Here is a 19,372-nt window from a genome sequence, read left to right as displayed (position 1 = left end):
ACAATTATGTATTTCTCCATTATTCCATTGGTTGAAAAAGACATCAGTTGGAAAGAGGGTACCATTAAAAGCAACCATGTTTATTTCATTTATCTATAGAAGATTTGAAATGAGTTGAGTTGAGTTGAGTTGCGTTTATTTATAGGCCGCCCTTTTCCCTGAGGGGACTCAGGGCGGCTAACAACTTATGGGAGGGGAAGACGTACAATGACATAAAAATACAGTATGTAGTTAAGATCAAACAACATTCATTCAACATTCGGGCGGGGGCAAACTATGGTCTTTACCCCCAGGCCTGGCGGGATAGCCAGATCTTGAGGGCTGTGCGGAAGGTCTGAAGGGTGGTGAGGGTACGAATCTCCACGGGGAGTTCGTTCCAAAGGGTCGGAGCTGCTACTGAAAAGGCTCTCCTCCGCGTAGTTGCCAGCCGGCACTGGCTGGCAGATGGCACTCGGAGGAGGCCTAATCTGTGGCATCTTATGGGTCGAGAGGAGGTAATTGGCAGAAGGCGGTCTCCCAAGTACGCAGATCCACTACCATGAAGGGCTTTATAGGTAGTGAGAAGCACCTTGAAGCGCACACGGAGGTCAACAGGTAGCCAGTGCAGCTCGCGGAGGATAGGTGTTATGTGGGCGAACCGAGGTGCACCCACGATCACTCGCGCGGCCGCATTCTGGACTAGCTGAAGCCGCCGGATGCTCTTCAAGGGCAGCCCTATGTAGAGCACGTTGCAGTATTCCAGCCTAGAGGTCACGAGGGCGCGAGTGACTGTTGTGAGAGCCTCCCGATTCAGGTAGGGTCGCAACTGGCGCACCAGGCGAACCTGGGCAAATGCCCCCCTGGTCACAGCCGACAGGTGGTGATCAAAGGTCAGCTGTGGATCCAGGAGGACTCCCAAGTTGCGAACCCTGTCTGAGGGGTGTAAATTTTGACCCCCCAGCCTGAGCGTTGGAACACTAACCAAATTTTTGGGAGGGAAACACAACAGCCACTCGGTCTTTTCTGGGTTGAGTACAAGCTTGTTAGCCCGCATCCAGTCCCTAACGGCTTCAAGACCCCGGCTCATCACGTCCACCGCTTCATTGAGTTGGCACGGGGCGGACAGATACAGCTGCGTATCGTCCGCATATTGGTGGTATCTTATCCCGTGCCTCCGAATGATCTCGCCCAGCGGTTTCATGTAGATGTTAAATAGTACGGGGGACAGGACCGACCCCTGCGGCACCCCATATGATAGGGGCCTCGTGGTCGATCTCTGACCCCCGACCAACACCGACTGCGACCTGTCCGAGAGGTAGGAGGAGAACCACTGCAAAACAGTGCCTCCCACCCCCACCTCCCGCAGTCGTCGCAGAAGGATACCATGGTCGATGGTATCGAAAGCCGCCGAGAGGTCGAGGAGAACCAAGATGGAGGCATGGCCTCCATCCCTGGCTCTCCAGAGATCATCGGTCAATGCGACCAAAGCGGTTTCTGTGCTGTAACCAGGTCTGAAGCCGGACTGGAAGGGGTCCAGGTAATCGGCTTCCTCCAAGGACCGCTGGAGCTGGTAGGCCACCACCTTCTCAACAACCTTCCCAATAAAGGGGAGGTTGGAGACTGGACGGTAGTTGTTAAGTACGGCTGGATCCAAAGATGGTTTCTTCAGGAGGGGTCTCACCACCGCCGTTTTAAGTGCGGCGGGGAAGTGCCCCTCCGGAAGCGAGGCGGTAATAACCGCTTGGATCCAGCCCCGTGTCACCTCCCTGCTGTTAGCAACCAGCCAGGAGGGACACGGGTCCAGTACACAGGTGGAGGCACTCACAGCCCTCATGGCCTTGTCCACGTCCCCGGAAGTAACATCCTGAAACTCAACCCAGCGATGGTCAACGAAATCGTCCTCTCGTGCCTCCGCTGGTTCTGCAAAGGTGGAGTCCAAATCCGACCGAAACCGAGCAACTTTGTCCGCCAAGAACTGGGCATAATCTTCAGCCCTACCCTGCAAGGGGTCCCCCGTATCCCTCTTATTTAAGTAAGAGGAGTACTATAATTACAGAAACCATAGACAGAAATCACAGAGACCCCCCCAAGGAACTTTTTTGGGTTGCAAATTAAAGCATTTAACAAATTTCAATCTCTCAAGCATCATTAGCAGGTAATAATTTGTTTGAATGGAACCTAACAGCAGTTTCTTATGCTTATATCCAGATAAACATACATTACAGCCAATTGTTCAATGTGTAAAATAAATAAGGAATACCAATCGGAAAGATCGCAGCACAGAAAGCCCCTCCACATCTGCTAGCATCAGTTCTAGTAAACTGAGTGAGACAATAAATCCATCAAAAATGTTCCACCCTTCTTGAAAATAGTAGTATGGATCCATTGCTATCAGTTTCAGGAACATTTCTGCTGTAAAAATTCCAGTAAAAACCTGAAAAGAAAGAGAACAATTAAACCGAATTAAGGTAGGGTTGTCAACTTCGAAAGGAAGAAAAAAAAAATCCCTAGCTGCAGTTTGATAACAAGACAATTATTTTTTCTGGATTTTGAATGCTTGTTTCACCGCAAGAAAAGGGGAATCTGCCAAGAATTCTCCTGGGAGCCAACTTGAGGTTTTAGTCTTCCAAAGAAATCCCATTGTGAAATGAAGAAGAGAAGCACAGTGGATATTCGACCATCTCTCAAAAGTAAAATAAAATAATAAAGTAAAAGTAAAAGCAATACTGAGTACATTGGGATTTTGTAAAAAATCATGTAGGGTTATTACACAAGCAGGATGAACCCTCTTCACCAAACAGCTTTAAATGATTTTGCTATAAATGTGCTGTCCTCCTTAATGGCAAAACAAGCTGGAAGAAATCCCTTAGTCATCTCATATATTAAAATATAAAATAAATACAATCCTGGCCTTTCTCTATCTGATTAGATGAGCATTTAAAAATCATACAATCATCTCATTTAAAACTGTGATGGTCCCAAAATAGCCCTGTGGGCAATAGTATGAAATGAGTTTTGTGGAACCACACACACCTTAATTTTCTGAATTTGTCTAACAAAATACTGTATTTTTCGCACTGTAAGACACACTGGACAATAAGACGCACATTAGCTTTAGAGGAGGAAAACAAGGGAAAAAAATCTGCCTCTGCCTCCCAGCATCTATCCGGTGTTTATGTGGCTAGCGTCCTTGCAGCAAAGAGCAAATATCCTGGTCAGCTTCAACACATTATCGCAGCCTCAGCACATGGCTCGTCAGGGCTCCGCACTATTGCGCCCGCAACCAGTCTACTGAGTTGAGCTGCAACTGGCACTGGGAATGCTGGAGCCTTCGCTGCAGAGTAGCTGATTGTTGGTTGGATTGGCCTCCCGGAATACCACTGATCAGATGTTCTAAGCAGCAGGGTTTGCCTATTGCTGCCACCACCTATCACCACTTATCGCCGCCACCTATAGTCACCATTTGGCAGCAGTGATCATTGGCAATTGCCAGCGGCGAACAGCAACTCGATCGCCAGCAGCAATTCTCACCACCTAGAACAGCTGATTGGTGGTATTCCGGGAGGCCAATCCAACCGCCAATCATCCGCACAGCAGCAAAGGCTCCAGCATTCCCTGGTGGCATCATGAGGTGGCAGCGGTGACAGGTGACACGCATCCACTCCTCCCCCACCACAATAGTCACTCTATAAACAGGCATTTCCACCCACTTTTTTGGTGAACGAAAGTGCATCTTACAGTGTGAAAAATACAGTATAGCTTTCTAGGCTGATGAAGAGATTGTGAATAATTCAATCACTCTTCTACAATTACAAAATAGTAATCAGGTATCCTGGATTTGTGGTGGTGGGGGTGGTTGAAGGTGTTGGCCTAGAAATCAGAAGACCGAGTCCCATTTTAGGCATGAAAGCCAGATTCGGCCAGTTAATCTCTCTCAGTCCACCCATCTCACATGGTTTTTGTTGTGGGGAAAATAGGAGCAGGAAGGAGTATTAGTATCTTTGCTGCCTTGAATTACTTGTAATAAAAGTAATAAAATCTAATAAATAATTACTGTTCTTTATCATTCCAGCTGCTATTGGGAAACTTTTAGCACAAAAACTGCTTACCAGATTTCCTACAGCCAAGACATGCTCAAACGTTGGGGTCATGGGATGATGTTCCATTGCCATGAAAAGAGTATTTAGAACAATACAGATAGTAATGGCTAAATCCACAAAAGGATCCATGACAATCAGGTTGACAATCTCTTTTAACTTCACCCAGTGTGGGTGGCACTCCCAAATGAGGAAGGTATTAGCAAATTTGTACCAGCAAGGGGGACATTTTCTTTGGGATTCTTCCAGTTCTATATCATCACAACAAAATGAGAACCAAGTTAACATTAATGAACATATCAAAAATTCAAACTATTCAAAGAAACTTAATGGCAGAGTTGACTCATTCTTAATTTGCTGGCTCTGCTACCCCTAATTCAGATTTATAGTTATTATTTTTGGATATTAAAAAAAATCAAAACATGTATAACAATGAGCATGTTAAAAATGGGGCACAAAATACAAATGCCCGATAAATCAAAGAATGCATATAAACTGAGAGTTGGATGTCGATTGAACTTTGTAACTTTGTAAGACCTGCATACTTTTAATGTTCTTGTATTTATCATGATGTTTTGCTCTGGTTGATTAAGTAACAGAAATATAGTGACCTTATGAACTTGTTGAAATTGATGCATTCCTATTACACATACCTTCTACAAGGGTATTTGTTATGACTGTCATTATACTATTGGTTCGATCTTTTCTTCCATATGAAGCATTCAGTTGGTCCATTGACACCAGAAGTGACCCAGTGGATTTCTTCTTAATCTCTACTTCTGTGGTTGCCTGCAAAATTCATTAATGTTCTTTAAAATGTTACTCTCTAAATAGGCTTTTGCCTGAATTTGTTTTCTACTCCTCTATCAGATTTGGATTATATAGCAGATATTGCTTCCACTGTCAAAATTATCCTTCTGTTTCTTTTCTTGCTGCAGGGAAAACTTTTCCCCTGCAAGAATAAAAGCAATCAATGGGAAAACTTGGATCATAAAAAGTATCCATGAGGAAAAATTAAACAATCTTCCTCTTTAGTTCTAGTCAAATTCAAAATCAGCAGTTAACAAAAAAAATATTAGAAGAATTTTTCAAATTGTGCATACCAAGCTTAATCCTAAATATCACTAAATCATCATTTAGAGTGCAGTTTTATATCTATGAAATTAAAGTAAAGTAGATATAAATAGAAACATAGAGTACTATATTGTTTGTGTTTGTCTATGGTTGATTCTAGTAGCAACTTAATTTTGACTGGTTCTTTCCATACTTCTCTGTAATTAGAGCCATACACAACTATATTGTACTACAGATAATTTGATTCATTATTGCTTTAAGACAAGCAAATTCATTATCTGTTGCTTAGGGTCTACATATGTTGCTGTTTGGAATCCACTGTTTATTTGGCGAATATTCAATATTCCCTAAATGGTTTCTCATATGTAGTGATTAGTTGAACAAAGGCACTGCTTGGGAAGTCCCTGTGCAAGGAAAATATCAGGAAACTGGTATGTAACATAGCAACATATCTCATAATGTTTTTCCATGCATCATGCTGTTGTTAGCAACTTGTAATTTTTGCATGCTGTTAGAGAAATAAATTCTAAAACAACACAGTATACTAACATGCTAACTAGGGAAAAGGGTAGGAACTAAACTGAAATTAATTAGGAAAGGCTTCAAACATTCTCAGGGAGGAATAATTTAATTTTTCTTGCAAGAATTAAAAACATTTGGGATTTCATTTTTTTGGTATGTTTTGGAAAAAAAGAGCTTGGAGTTCACAGACGAGAGGCAAGACCGATGTTATGTACATCAGCCAAAGACAAAATAACTCTTTCTTAGTGTTTCTTCTGCCCACTGGGGAAGTTTTCACTTTTCTTTAGTAGTAAAGTAGCTGTATTACTATAAATTGGAATTGAAAAAAAATGAAGCTTTAAGAAAGTGAGAGAGGATCTTGATTGGAAAAGTTGTCTTAGGCAACAAAATAAATCCCCTTCTTTCACTTTTCTAGTTCAAGTTGGGACTCCCGATTCATGTGCCTTTTGTCAGCCTAAATTGCACCTGGATATTAATAATGGTATTTATACCATTGATATAGGGATAATAAACCCTATATCAATGGTATAAACATTTAATACAAATAATATAAATTTGTATTAAATGTTTATATCAATAAGGTTTGCTGTGGGCAGGCGATGGATGTATCTAATATTTTTCTTCTCCTTTACTCTTTTTTATTTTTAAGTATATATGTCAATGGGTTGTAATTTTGTTGGTGTATTTTAATCTTCTATATCAGGGGTGTTCAACTCTGTTTCATTGAGGGCCGCATCAGGGTTGTGTTTGACCTCCGGGGGCCGGGGTAGGCGTGGCCAGGATGTGTGTAGCTAGCTCAACATCATTCATGTCAGGGCGCCAGTAGTGGCCCAAGCTCTCTGCCAGCGAAAATGGGCTCCCAAGCTCCGTTTTCAGCTGCCACAGCTGCCTATAACCCTCTGCCAATGAAAACAGAGCTCGGGAGAACACCCCCCCCCAAGCTCTGTTCTTGCTGGCAGAAGCACGTGGGGCTGGTCCTTAGTTGTTTCCAGGATGGCCCTGTGGGCCAGATCTAAGTACCCTGAGGGCTAGATCCGGCCCCTGGGCCTTGAGTTTGACACCCCTGTTCTATATTTTGTTATACGTGTGGGAAATAGCAGAAACATGCATGAAATAAAGAAACCTCCTAAAATTTCCTCCATTCCACCTTTGTTAATATAAATATGTTCCAAATTCTTACTTATTTCTATCCACGAAGGAATAGGTGTCTTTTAATTAAGAATTAGAGATAATAAATAACAGCTTTTTTTAAAAAAAATGAAAATTTTGCAATTTTTCTTTTTAACCCAGCTATCGTGGGCAAAGCTTTCTTTCTTTTTAATAGCCAACATAATTTTGTGCCCTAGAAAAAACTCTGTTGATCATCTTTTAAAGGAGATTCTACAGTGTTCTAAATTACAAGAGTTACTATTAGGTGATGGAATGTGCACCTGCAGCAGCAGAGGCTGCGGGTGTATTTTGCAAACTCAGAGCTGTCTCAGAAAATAGCCCAGATTAAGAGACTGCATAGTTCCGAGCTGGATGGGGAAGGGGGAAAGAAGTTCAGGATAGCCTCACCCTAGAATCTCTCAAATTGTATCTAGTAGGATAGAAGCTTATAACTTTAGTTTGGCAAGATTCTGTCCATTAGGTGCAAGCAAATAAAGGATTAAACAGATTTTACTGTCTAGTCACTGGGATTCAGCCTGACATATTATGAGTGAAGAACAACCTGTAGTCTCTTTATTTTCACTATGAGAAAATCATCTTTTTCCTCTGTACCCTGAACATTCTGAAATAATGCCATTATTTATGGATTGTAGAGCAGTGAGGGAGAAATCTCTGCCCCTCCTTCCCATCTCACAACTCAACTCAGGCTGCTGATATCTGTAGCCTGTATAGCTAAAAGTTATAAAGTTAACCAGCAACATATCTATAGTCCTCAACTTATCACTATAACTGAGTCATTGAAATCATTAAGTGGGTTATTACATGATCTGATAACATTTTTTGAGGTGGTCATTAAGTGAACACCACAGTTGTTAAACAAATCCATTTGATCCAATGGACATTTTTTGCCAGAAACCAGAAGTTAATACCAGAAACTGGCAAAAAGAAAACCATTGAAAATTGTGGTCATGTGATCAAGGAATGCTGCAAATAGCCATATATGCAAACTGGTTACTAAGCACCCAAAATGTGATTGTGTGACTATGTGTTTGTGCTTGTGTATGTGTGCACGTGTGTGTATAACTATCAGAACCTCAAAACTGGGTCATAGCTAATTTTATTTGGGGTGTGTGTGTCTGTTGAAACATCACATGGTTGTTAAGCAACAGATCATTAAGTGAGAACTACCTGTATTCACTACAGGATCCTGCACTACATTTTATTTTAATCCTCTGGCTTTTAAAACTACAAACTAAAGTTGCTTGAAAAACGAAATAAAAAAATTATGAGGAAAACATTACACAGAATTAATTCTATTTATACATGTGGGATTTAAAAATATCTCCTCTACCTCATTTATACCCAGATGTTTTTCTAGGTATTTTTTTTAGATAATTTCACATTTTTGATGCAACAAATAGCACATTTATCAGTATTATATTCCTTTTTTAAAAAAAAGCTTCCAAGCCATTGTTTTCTTAGAAGTCCAAAGGAAGAGGTAGAAGAAAATGGGAATAGGTAGAAGGAAAAATAAGGATTAAAAGCAGAATAATTTGGAAAGAGGGTTCAGACGATCATATGTCAAACCAATTTCTAGTCATTCCATCAGGGATCCATTTGGCGGCATACAGGAAAGCAGAAAGAAGGGCAGACCGCCATGCCTAGACTATCTACTCACTGACTTCCTTACACTGTCATCAGTAGCTGCCTTATCTATTTTCACCTCAGGCAAAAGTCGCCCGCTGGGGATGTTGGAGGTTGGGCCACCGATCAGGGAGACGACACCATTACAGTCCACAGTGCTATTCCGCTTCATGTTCCGACGGATGCTGGGAAAAATGCGTGATGACCGGCTTCCTTGGCTATAACCACTGTAACCGCTGTAGCTGCTTTTCCTGTCGTAGCCTCGGATTGGGATGAAGAGTGAATCCCTCCTGCCCTCGCTCTCTTCCACTGTGCTGTGCTCATCATCGGCAAATTCATTCTCTGACCCAGGATCCCGGAACCCTCTCTTGAAGCTGAAAATGCTGCTTTTGCTGTTGTGTCGAGAGAGATATGGCGATCCTGGAATGCTAAGCAGTGACTGAAAAGGAAAACAAAGATGACAAAATTGGAATTGTGCAACAGAGGCAAGAATGCACAAAGTACAACTACTGAAGGAAATGACATTGTGGATAAAAAAAGTTGGAAAGGAAATAAATTCTTCATGAAAATACCTCATAAATATACCATTGGTCTGTGGTCAAGCAATTGGGCAATTACCGCATTTTTTGTACTGTAAGATGCACCAGTGTATAAGATGTACCAAGATTTTGAAGAGGTAAGTAAGAAAAAAACATTTTTGTCCTCCCCGGCCCCCAGGAGTGCTCTGTGGGCTTCAGCAGGCTGGGGGAAGGCAAAAATGCCTCCGTTTTTGCAAAAAAACAGTCCATTTTTTTGTCTGTTTTTGCAAAAATGGTATGCAGGGGTGGGACTTTGGGAGGCATAAAATGGTTGTATTCAGTGTGAAGACATACCAACATTTCCATACTCTTTTAGGGGGGGAAGGTGCGTCTTCTACTCCAAAAAATACAGTATTTCAAAACAAATACATAATTTACATTCTACTTCTCTTTTGTTCACATTTATTACTTGAACTTGTCAGATTACAGGTAATCCTTGATTTATGACCGCAACTGAGTCCAAAATTTCTGTTGTTAAGTGATAGTTGTTAAGTGAATTTTCCCTATTTTGCCACAGTAAGTGAATAACTGCAATTGTTAAGTTGGTAAAACTATTGTTAAGTGAATCTGGCTTCCCCATTGACTTTGCTTGTCAGATGGTTGTAAAAGGTAATCACATACGCCCCGCTCCCCGGGACACTGCCACTGTCAGTTGCTAACTGTCAGTTGCCCAGTGTCTGAATTTTTATCACATGACTATGGGGATGCTACAACAATCATGTGAAAAATGGTCAGAAGTCACTTTTTTCAGTGCTGTTGTAACTTCAAATGTTCACTAAATGAACTGTTGCAAGTCGAGGACTACCTGTAGTAGTAGCTGCAAAGCTTAAGCAACGTGAAGATGGAACAGAAGCAAGGCCTCCATTGTGTCAAAGATTGCTGCATGCACAGAGTCAAATTAAAACACTGATTATAAAAGGGAACATGTTGCTCTGCTATCTGAAAATGTGGATAAAGAAGCCAGTCCATCCTTCTCTCACACAGCCTTGGCACAATATAAAGTTTGGATGTGGAAATTTTACTTAGAGAACAGAGATTTTACCTGGTTCATAATGGAGAGCTTCCGGCCTAGCCTGTTGTCTGGCAAGCGGAAGACCTTCCTCCTCATTCCATCTTCTGATTCTGACTTAAATACTTTCTCAAGATCTCCCTTCTCCTCTCCTTCCGAGAGCTCCTTTTCCTTCCGCTTTTTCCTTCTGTTTCGTCTCTCTTTGGCACTCTTAGAGCTGAGCTTGGAGAACTCAGAAGAAGTGTGAGACATCCTTCCCCCACCATCTTCTTCTGCAGCATCATCAGACACGGTCCCTGCTGAGGTAGCCATGGCTGCAGCCTTTGAAAAAAAGAGAAATGTGGAAATGTTAAAACATGGAGTTCGAAAGGACAGGAAAGTGATAGACTAACAAAGGAGTAGGCCAGGGGTGGGTTTCAACCGGTTCGCAGCAGTCCCCACGAACCGGTTGGTCGGTGAGCCCGGAAGTAAGTAACTTCCAGGAACGCCGAAGGGCCCACCCGCCTGCCCACGCTCCTTACCGGTCTTTGAAGGCTTCTGCACTTCCACGCAGGCGCATGGCACACACAGCACCTGCGCGATTCTCCGCGAGCAGCTGGAGCATCGCACAGGCGCTAAGACGCATGCGTGAACTGCGCGCATGCACGAGGACGCTGCCGGCCCCGTTCCAACCGAACCGGTTGGAATGGGATAAGCAACCCACCACTGGAGGAGGCATTCAGGAGAGTAAATCTGCTAGTAGATATATGGTACATTCAGTAGATCAGCAAAAATAATGTCTCTTTCCAGTTTTCTAAGTATAGTAATACAATAACCAAATAATGTTCCTATCACCATAAATTATAATGTTGGAATTAAGTGATGTCACCAGGCATGAATTATGTGTGAAAATAAAATTCTGTAGAAGAGGGGGAAATATTTTCTGCAAGGTAGAAGCCACCTTCCATATTTTTTCTCAGGGACTGGCCCTTTCAGTCTAGCCCAGTGGGGGGATTCAGTTTGTTTTTACTACCAGTTCTGTGGGTGTGGCTTGGCTTGGTGGGAGTAACAGGGGAAGGATAGTATAACATCTCCATTTCCTCCCCACTCCAGGGGAAGGTTACTGCACAATCCCCATTCCCTCCTGATCAGCTGGGACTTGGGAGGCAGAAAATAGATGGGGGCGGGGCCAGTCAGAGGTGGTATTTACTGGTTCTCGGAACTACTCAAAATTTCCACTACTGGTTCTCCAGAACTGGTCAGACCCTGCTGAATACCACCTCTGGTCTAGCCATAAATAGGTCTTTTCAGACAATCTCACAACTGACAAAGCTCACGGTGATTTACCTAATCCAGACAGGCTTTGGGCCTATCTGAACTTGGGAGAAAACACTTTCCAATCTTTAAATCTGAGTGTGTTCAAGCATAGTACTAACTTCTATATAGGACATATCACAGATTATTTAGTTGACAGCAATTTTATGTCATCTTCCCTTTTGATTAATATGCGAACCACTCATGTGATGTGTGGATAACCATTCCTTCACAACAAGAATGCAGAAGTGTGGTGGCTTGATCAGAGTCAGAGGCTTATCAGATAAAGTTTAGATCTTGTATAAGCCCTGTAGGGTTGGCCCAGCCCAAAGCTGGATGGTTTGTTTCACTGGTGTGAGTTAACTAATAATTACACAAAAGTGGGTAGAAGTGGTGGGCTGCAGGTGGTATGCAATAGCAATAGCAATAGCAATAGCAGTTAGACTTATATACCGCTTCATAGGGCTTTCAGCCCTCTCTAAGCGGTTTACAGAGTCAGCATATTGCCCCCAACAACAATCCGGGTCCTCATTTTACCCACCTCGGAAGGGTGGAAGGCTGAGTCAATCCTGAGCCGGTGAGATTTGAACAGCCGAACTGCAGAACTGCAGTCAGCTGAAGTAGCCTTCAGTGCTGCATTTAGCCACTGTGCCACCTCGGCTCTACACGAGTAAAACAAATTCATTTCTGTAGAGTCTGGAGGCTGCATAAAAATACACCCCATTCTTTTAAGAATAGTTGTTGTCGGGAGTTGGTGAACACAGGTATGTCACCCAAATTGTTAAAGTGTGTTACCTTTGACACATGTGTCATAGGTTCACCATCACTGGACTAGAGTGGCAAAGGAAACGGCCCCTGAAGGCCCTGACAACTGGTGTATATGCCTTATATTCTGTAGGGAGAACCAGGCGGGCAAGGACTGAGGCAAGACAGGCTTGTCAAACAACTGCCCTTTATTAGGGTAACACCTAACAACAAACAAGAGGCAACTCCAGAACCGGCAACAGGGAAAATCCCGTTTGACAGCTCTTTATATACTAGCTGCCAAACGGGCAACCAATCACGTCCCTCCATTCTCCCACTCTGGCTGTCAAACCCTCAGCCAATCGGAGGAGTCTCTGCATGGGCACGTCGGTGCAGACATAACACCTTACAAATTACATCAGTAGTTTTGATTGGTTGAAGACATTTACCTCACAATGCACCTTAACTTTTGGTGGACTCTTCTCTGTTTCTGGACAGATTTCCAAACTTCCTCATGGAGGCCTAGTGACTATTCTAATTTTTTTTCCTTAAGGATTTCCAGCAGTTCTTTAGTGTGGTGCCATCAGTAGGATGGGGCTTGTGAAAAGCAGAGTACTAGATACACTACTGCAAAAATAGTTTACTTTTGCAGACCATAATTCAGATGGTGGTTAAGACTCTGCCTTAATTTCAGTCACAGACTCAGACTAGGTCCAGGCCATACTCCTAACCAAATGTTTGCACAGCACGTCATGTGAACGAGGTCACTGTTTAATCAGATTCCAACTATGAACTGAATACTCTCCAACTTCCAGGTCTGCATTGGTAAGGATACTCCTTCAGCATCACCTTTCTGTATTGTTAGAATTGCAGGTAGTCCTCAATTTACAACCGTTCAGTTAGTGACTGTTTGAAGTAACAATGGCACTGAAAAAAGTCACTTATGACAATTTTTCACAATTACAATTCTGCAGCATCCCCATGGTCATGAGATCAAAATTCAGATACTTGGCAACTGGCATGTATTTATGATGGTTGCAGTGTCCTGGGGTCATGTGATTACCTTATGCCACCTCATGACAAACAGAGTTGATGGGGAAATCAGATTCACTTAACAACTGGTTACTTAACAACTGCAGTGATTCACTTAACAACTGTGGCAAGAAAGGTTGTGAAATGGGGCAAAACTCATTTAACAAATGTCTCACTTAGCAACAGAAATTTTGGTTGTAAATTGAGGACTAGATACACAGGCAACTTTCTGTATTATTGGGATTAGAGGCAAGAAAGAGCAGCATTATTTAAAGTAATGGGCAGAATTAAATGGTTCAAAATATTTGCATAGGCTTTAGATGGAAACAAAATTTGGGTATTGTTAGTTAACACTGTTTGTTTAAACAATGGGGTAGAAGAAAGAAAGAAAGAAACCTGGGCTTCCTCCTGTTGCTTTTTCAGTTGTTCCAACATGGCTTTGAATTCTGCTTCCTTCTGCTCTGCCTCTTCCAATGTAGCCTGGTTTTGTTCTTCATAGGCCATAGCCACTACAGCCAAAATCAAGTTCACCAAGTAGAATGATCCAACAAAAATAACGAGGACAAAAAAGATCATGTAGGTTTTTCCTGCTGCTCGCAATGTCTGTAAAGAAGGGAGGGCAGTTGTAAGATTTCCTTACGGCACCATCAAGTAAAAGAAGAAGTTATTGTGCACTGCCTCTTCCTCATTGCATATCTCTCTACCGTAGTATTCCTGATACTTGGAATTAACTTTTCGTTTTGTCTATAAGGGACTTCTAATACCCTGTTCCTTCTCTGAATCATTCTGCTGTCCTGCCTCAATAGGAGACTAGCCACTGTGGCTAGGAGCTTCATTTCTCATTGACATTTCTATTGGGAAAACCATTCATCAACTCTACCCATCATAACTGATCATCTTTTCAAGAATGAAACAGCCATACTGTATATGTATCTATACCTCTCTTTAGCACAGCTGAAGTTTTGCAGCAGCTAATTCAAGTCAAATCATTACATAGGTCTAGTGCAAACATTATTTTATACCTAACAACAGCAAGTCTCCTCTTCACTAACCCTTGGCTGATACCAAATGCCAGCTACCATTTAATGTTAATGTTTCAAGCATTAGAAGTTGCTTTTGTCAAGCATCCATAAGCCTTACATTCTTCAAATTGTAAATGATACATAGGGCAGGACAGGACAGGGCAAAGCAGGGCAGAGGTATATAAACTCCTGAGGCCCTGATTATGAACCTAGAAGCAAACCCTGCTGGAAAAATGGCAGAGTTTCTTGCCATTTTGAGAGAAGAACCTCTAAACCTGGAGTGCAAGCCTTGGATTTATTTCTATTCAAATCCCAAAACAGAGCTAAGAAAATTCCAAAACATCGCCTCCTGCAATAGAGAAAAAACAGACAGTTCTGGCTCCCACCTTCTTTACAGTGCAAATCTAACTATTGCAGCCTCTGGACACTCAGCTCCAGCCATTAAAACGCTGCCCATCCCTAATTTAAGGCAAGAAACATGATCATGGATAGACATACTTACTAACTGATACAAGTTTTCCCAAAAGTCCTGAGTCATGAGGCGAAATAAGGCCAGGAAGGCCCAACTAAAAGTATCAAAACTGGTATAGCCGTAGTTTGGATTCCTCCCTGCTTTCATACACGTGTATCCTTCTGGGCACTGGCTGCAGACAAGATGGAAGGAGATGTTTCAGATTTGGGAGAGTAGAAAATATCCAATTCCTAAGGCAAAGATTGACCACCGTCGTTTTCACAATTCGTCTTTCGACTATCGGCTTTGTGCAAAACGGATTGATATTACCACAGGAGTGAAGCAAAGGCTTGCAGTCAGGTAGGCTCTTGGGAGTTTTTATTGACTCAACTTTATTTTTACTGACTTAACATTATTAGAATGATTTCATCTAGGACAGCCTCCCCCATTTTGGTTGTTTTTGATAAGTTGGAGAAACTATTCACAGAAGGTTATAGTAACATGTCCAAAATGGAAACAGAAAAAACATTAAGAAGAGACTCAGACTGATTTCTCCTAACTCCCTGGAATATAAGACCAAGTTAAGGGTAAATACAACCAGATTTACAACATGAAGCCAGTTTGGCCTAGTGGTTAAGACACCAGGTTAGAAACTAGGAGACTATGAGTTCTAATCCTGCTTTAGGGATGGAAATAATCTGGGTGACTTGGATCACTCACTTTCCCACCTCACAGAGTTGTTGTTGGGGGAACATAGGAGGAGGAAGGAATAAATTAGGTATACTTGATGCCTTGAGTTTTTTATAAAAATAATAAAGATGGGATAAAAAAACTGTAAAATAAATTCTGATTATTTTAGCCTAACACAAAAAAACTCTTGTGAAACATGATCTGGTCAATTTCAAAAGGCTGACACGTACAGTAGATACAGGTTAGTCATGGCAATCTTAATTTCTTCTGTACCAACAAGCCAATATGCCGTCTCAGAGAAAGAACTAAATACAACTTTAACGCAAAAACAAAGTAAAAGACCACTTGGACTGTGCTCATTTCTGCATCAATATTTCACAAATATTCAAGAAAGGGTTAATTTGCAAAGCCTCCCATTTAAGCAATGTCTCTTAACATTGCTTAATGTAAAGCATAGGCTCACCATCTGAAAGATTGCAACATAAGATAACGGTGTAGTTACCAACAATTATAGTACTCCATTTCTTTTGACTTGAGGCAAAAGAAAGTGAGCATCCTATTCAGATATGAGGTCACAAATAAATGTAGGTGAAGAGAACAAGTGCAAGTCCAATCCTAATCCTGTACTATAGCAAGGTGCAGTTCATGTTTTACAAAGCTAATGGCAACAGACATCAATAGCAATGGCACATATTTATATATCGCTTTCCTAGTACTTTACAGCCCTCTCTAAGGAGTTTACGGAGTCAGCGTACTGCTCCCAACAATCTGGATTCTCATTTTATCGACCTTGGAAGGATGGAACCTTGAGCTGGTCAGGATCGAACTACTGGCAGTTAGCAGAATTAGCCTGCAATATACTGCATTCTAACCCCTATGCCACCATGGTTCTCAGATAGTTTATTACTAATAAGCTTCCCATTGAAAAAAGAAACAGGTTAATTTTTCAAACAGCCTAAGGCGTCTCAGCACTGGGTAAACAAATTGTTTTACAAATAAATCCATTTATGTCTATATATGGATTAATCTATGTATACTGACTTTTATTTTCCCATTAGTGGAGGAAGACTGGCTGTGGGGAAGAGAGAAGAAAACTCAATTGAGCTGAAAACTTACCCTGCATCAGAACTATTACCACATAACAATGGATCAAGAAACCCAGGTATTGTGTAAAAATTTGCTGGAGGAGATAAAGAAAAACATGTAAGAATAAGCATATTGAGGAAGAACACAGACATTTAGACCAAATACACTTTTGATCTAAAGCTTCTGAAACTGGAATATACTACTACCTTTTAGTTCCTCTGCAAAGATCCTTTTTTTCTTGTACATTTTAGGAATTAAACCCTAGAGATTAGATACACTCTGCAAATTTAAATGGGTGGAATTGGAGAATGGAGGAATGATATCATCTGAGTATTGCTTGGAGTTTGTTGTATATTTTATCCTTGATTTTTCCTTAGCTTTTTATTTTCTCATAATTTGCCTGGAAAACATTTGGGTTTTAAATCACACCAAATAAATTTAAAAAGTGCTAGTTTTTCAGACACCTGTGTCAACAATTATTAAAACGTGCTAGCTTTTCAGACACCTATGTCAATAATTATTTTGAATTTTTGCCATTTCATAAAGCAAGTATGACTGGGAAGGCTACATGTCCATAATCACCTATGGCCGAATTATCCATTACCAGCCTGTAAATACCAAGCACTATTCTGTCAGGAGATTTATAATTTCATTTTCTAATGCTAGTTATATTGTGCTCTTGCATTAACCTTTTAAACCAGTCTTGAAATCCCAAGTATACAGCCATTCCAGCAATCTTTTATAATCAGTTATAAAGACATTATTTGGTTTAAATCATTTTTAATAAATACATACACTTTGCCAAACCAAGAGAACAATAACTATAAAAGTAATATTATACCCATAGACAAAATGTTTAAAGGGATTAAGACAGTGATGTGCAGTCAGGGGAGGCAGGGCCTCACCACTGTCATCATGAAAAGAAAAAATAAATAAAGGAAAAAGGCTGCGGTAGTTGCTGCCAGAGTCACAGTGGATGACTCTGCTTAGTCATCATTTAGTCTATCTTTATAATCACTTGAGCAGAGTTAAGCAAGGGTTAAAAGGCGAAAAATTCCTTATGTAGATGAGGCACGTGGTTCTCTCGCCTCCTCCTCTAGGGGGCACTTTTTTAGAGGCTTTTTTTAAACAGTTAAGCAGAGTCATCCATTGGAGGCTCTGGTAGCAGCTAATCCAGCCTGACTTCAGCAGCTCTTGCCTTTTTCTTTTTACATTTTTTACATTTTCATCATGGCAGACAAGAGGAGAGTTGAAATCCTCTGTGAAACAGGTGGAAAAGGTATGTGGGTCGGAGGGAGGGGGGAGGAATTCAAAATTATTGTAATTTGTAAGTAATTTTATTATTGTAAGTAATGTGTGTGTGTGTGTGTGTTTTACTGGCACTTTTTTATGTGGGACACAAAGGAGAGGCGGGAAGAGAAGAAAATTGTGAATTTACGACCAATTAATTCGAGTAAAGTTTGCGCCATCTCCTCTAAATGGTTGCAAAAAATCTTTTTCTCCCGCCTTGCAAAGGCGGAATTTGGGGGGGGGGGCACAGTTGCTGGCTTCCAGTTCGTTCTGCAACCTGCGGCCGGGAGGTGAGGCTGAGGTGGCCTCCTCCTGCTCTCCCTTCGGTCTCGCTTCGCCCAAGGCCCCACTTCTGCCGCCAGCTCCTCTGCTCACACCCAGGCCTTTGTGGGCTGGCCCTGCTTCCTGGTCCCAGCACAGCTCAGAAGTTTAGAGAGGGAGGCACGGCTCAGAGGTAGGGAGAAGGGAACGGTGGTTCCATGGCTTTAAAGTGGTGGCAGGGCCCCGGTGGCAGGGCTTTAAAGTCCCGGCACCGTGTCTGCCATAGAGCGGAACATGTCCCGCTCTATGGCGGACATGGCGGTGGGGCTTCGGCGGGGCTTTCGAAAGGCTATGCCAGGGCTTTGGCGCGGTTTTCTGAAAGCCCCGCCAAAGCTCCGGCACTGGCAGACATAGGGTGGCTTTTGCCTGCTTGCCTCACCGGCCATAAACCTCATCACACATCACTGGATTAAGACTAATAGAACATCAAAGGAATTTTAAAAAGACAATATGCAAATATAGTGTGTTAAGGAAAAGATAAGCAAGTAGAGGTTAAGATATGTACTTGCCATTCAAAGTACAGTAATTGTTGGTCTTAATCAAAGTATTAATGGGGGTAATCCAATAAATATTACAGTTAATATAAACAGAGAAAATGATAGCAAAAGGTAGCACCTACACATATTGTTGCTGTATTCTTCCCAATCAAATCCCTTGGTGCCATTTTCTAGGTAGGTCTCATTGAGATCGATGGGCCAGATGACACATTTGTTCCTTAGATTCCCCATGAATAGCTGTAGCCCAATTAAAGCAAATACACTGAGGCAAAACACAGTCAAAATCATCACATCGGAGAGTTTCTTCACAGACTGGACCAGGGCTCCCACAATAGTCTTCAGGCCTGAAAATAAGAAACAAACCAGTAATGACATTTATGTGGAAACATAGACCTAAGCACAAAACAGCCTTTTAGGGTGATCGGATTATAAGTGAAGACAAACAGAATGATCTGTAAGGACTGGCAAGATACAAAGCAACAAATAAAAATAAAAGAGTGGCATGGAAAAGAAAGCATAAGTTTGTCTAACTTTCAGTAAGTGGTGATATACCTATCAGCTCAACTGAATAATACAGCAAAATTTCCTGACTGTTTGGAATGTTGTTTTATTGTCCAAAGAAATTTATATTAATAGGAGGGAGCAGGATGGAAAACATGGAATATTGAAACTGCCTATAATTGCTATCAGATAAAAGTTTCTCATCTTAATACAGTTGGTCAGATCAATGGTTCAAAAGGTAGCTAGGAAATGATGGATTTATCTAGATAATAACGAAACATTGCCAGGAGTGAGAACTTTCTTACACAGTACAACATTCAATTGTGCTGATATATACTTCCCCAGTCATTTACAGAAAATTATATGAAAATCATCTTTACTTTTTTTTCTAAG

The 19,372-nt window shown here is 41.5% G+C and overlaps 1 protein-coding gene across 7 annotated transcripts in view; it reads right to left on the bottom strand.

Moving 5' to 3' along the window:
- Positions 1-19,372, bottom strand: part of SCN8A (sodium voltage-gated channel alpha subunit 8) — a 122,397-nt gene that overhangs the window by 39,448 nt on the left and 63,577 nt on the right. For 4 of the 7 annotated variants that reach the window (XM_014063587.2, XM_087710342.1, XM_014063586.2 and 1 more), the window contains exons 4-12: positions 18,601-18,822; positions 16,401-16,464; positions 14,646-14,787; positions 13,518-13,724; positions 10,086-10,373; positions 8,545-8,904; positions 4,730-4,865; positions 4,089-4,327; positions 2,240-2,413 (exon numbers count right to left, since the gene is read on the bottom strand). In XM_014063587.2, the coding sequence (XP_013919062.2) occupies positions 2,240-2,413; positions 4,089-4,327; positions 4,730-4,865; positions 8,545-8,904; positions 10,086-10,373; positions 13,518-13,724; positions 14,646-14,787; positions 16,401-16,464; positions 18,601-18,822 (1,832 nt within the window). Of the gene's footprint in view, positions 1-2,239; positions 2,414-4,088; positions 4,328-4,729; positions 4,866-8,511; positions 8,905-10,085; positions 10,374-13,517; positions 13,725-14,645; positions 14,788-16,400; positions 16,465-18,600; positions 18,823-19,372 lie in introns of all 7 variants that reach the window. The other 3 variants (XM_014063584.2, XM_014063588.2, XM_087710340.1) reach the window with 1 other exon arrangement.

This window comes from Thamnophis sirtalis, unplaced genomic scaffold (assembly GCF_051295495.1).
Source record: "Thamnophis sirtalis isolate CommonGarterSnake01/CBP01778 unplaced genomic scaffold, rThaSir2_p1.2 scaffold_3, whole genome shotgun sequence".
Classification (NCBI taxonomy): domain Eukaryota; kingdom Metazoa; phylum Chordata; class Lepidosauria; order Squamata; family Natricidae; genus Thamnophis; species Thamnophis sirtalis.
This window is presented reverse-complemented; position numbering and strand designations above follow the sequence as displayed.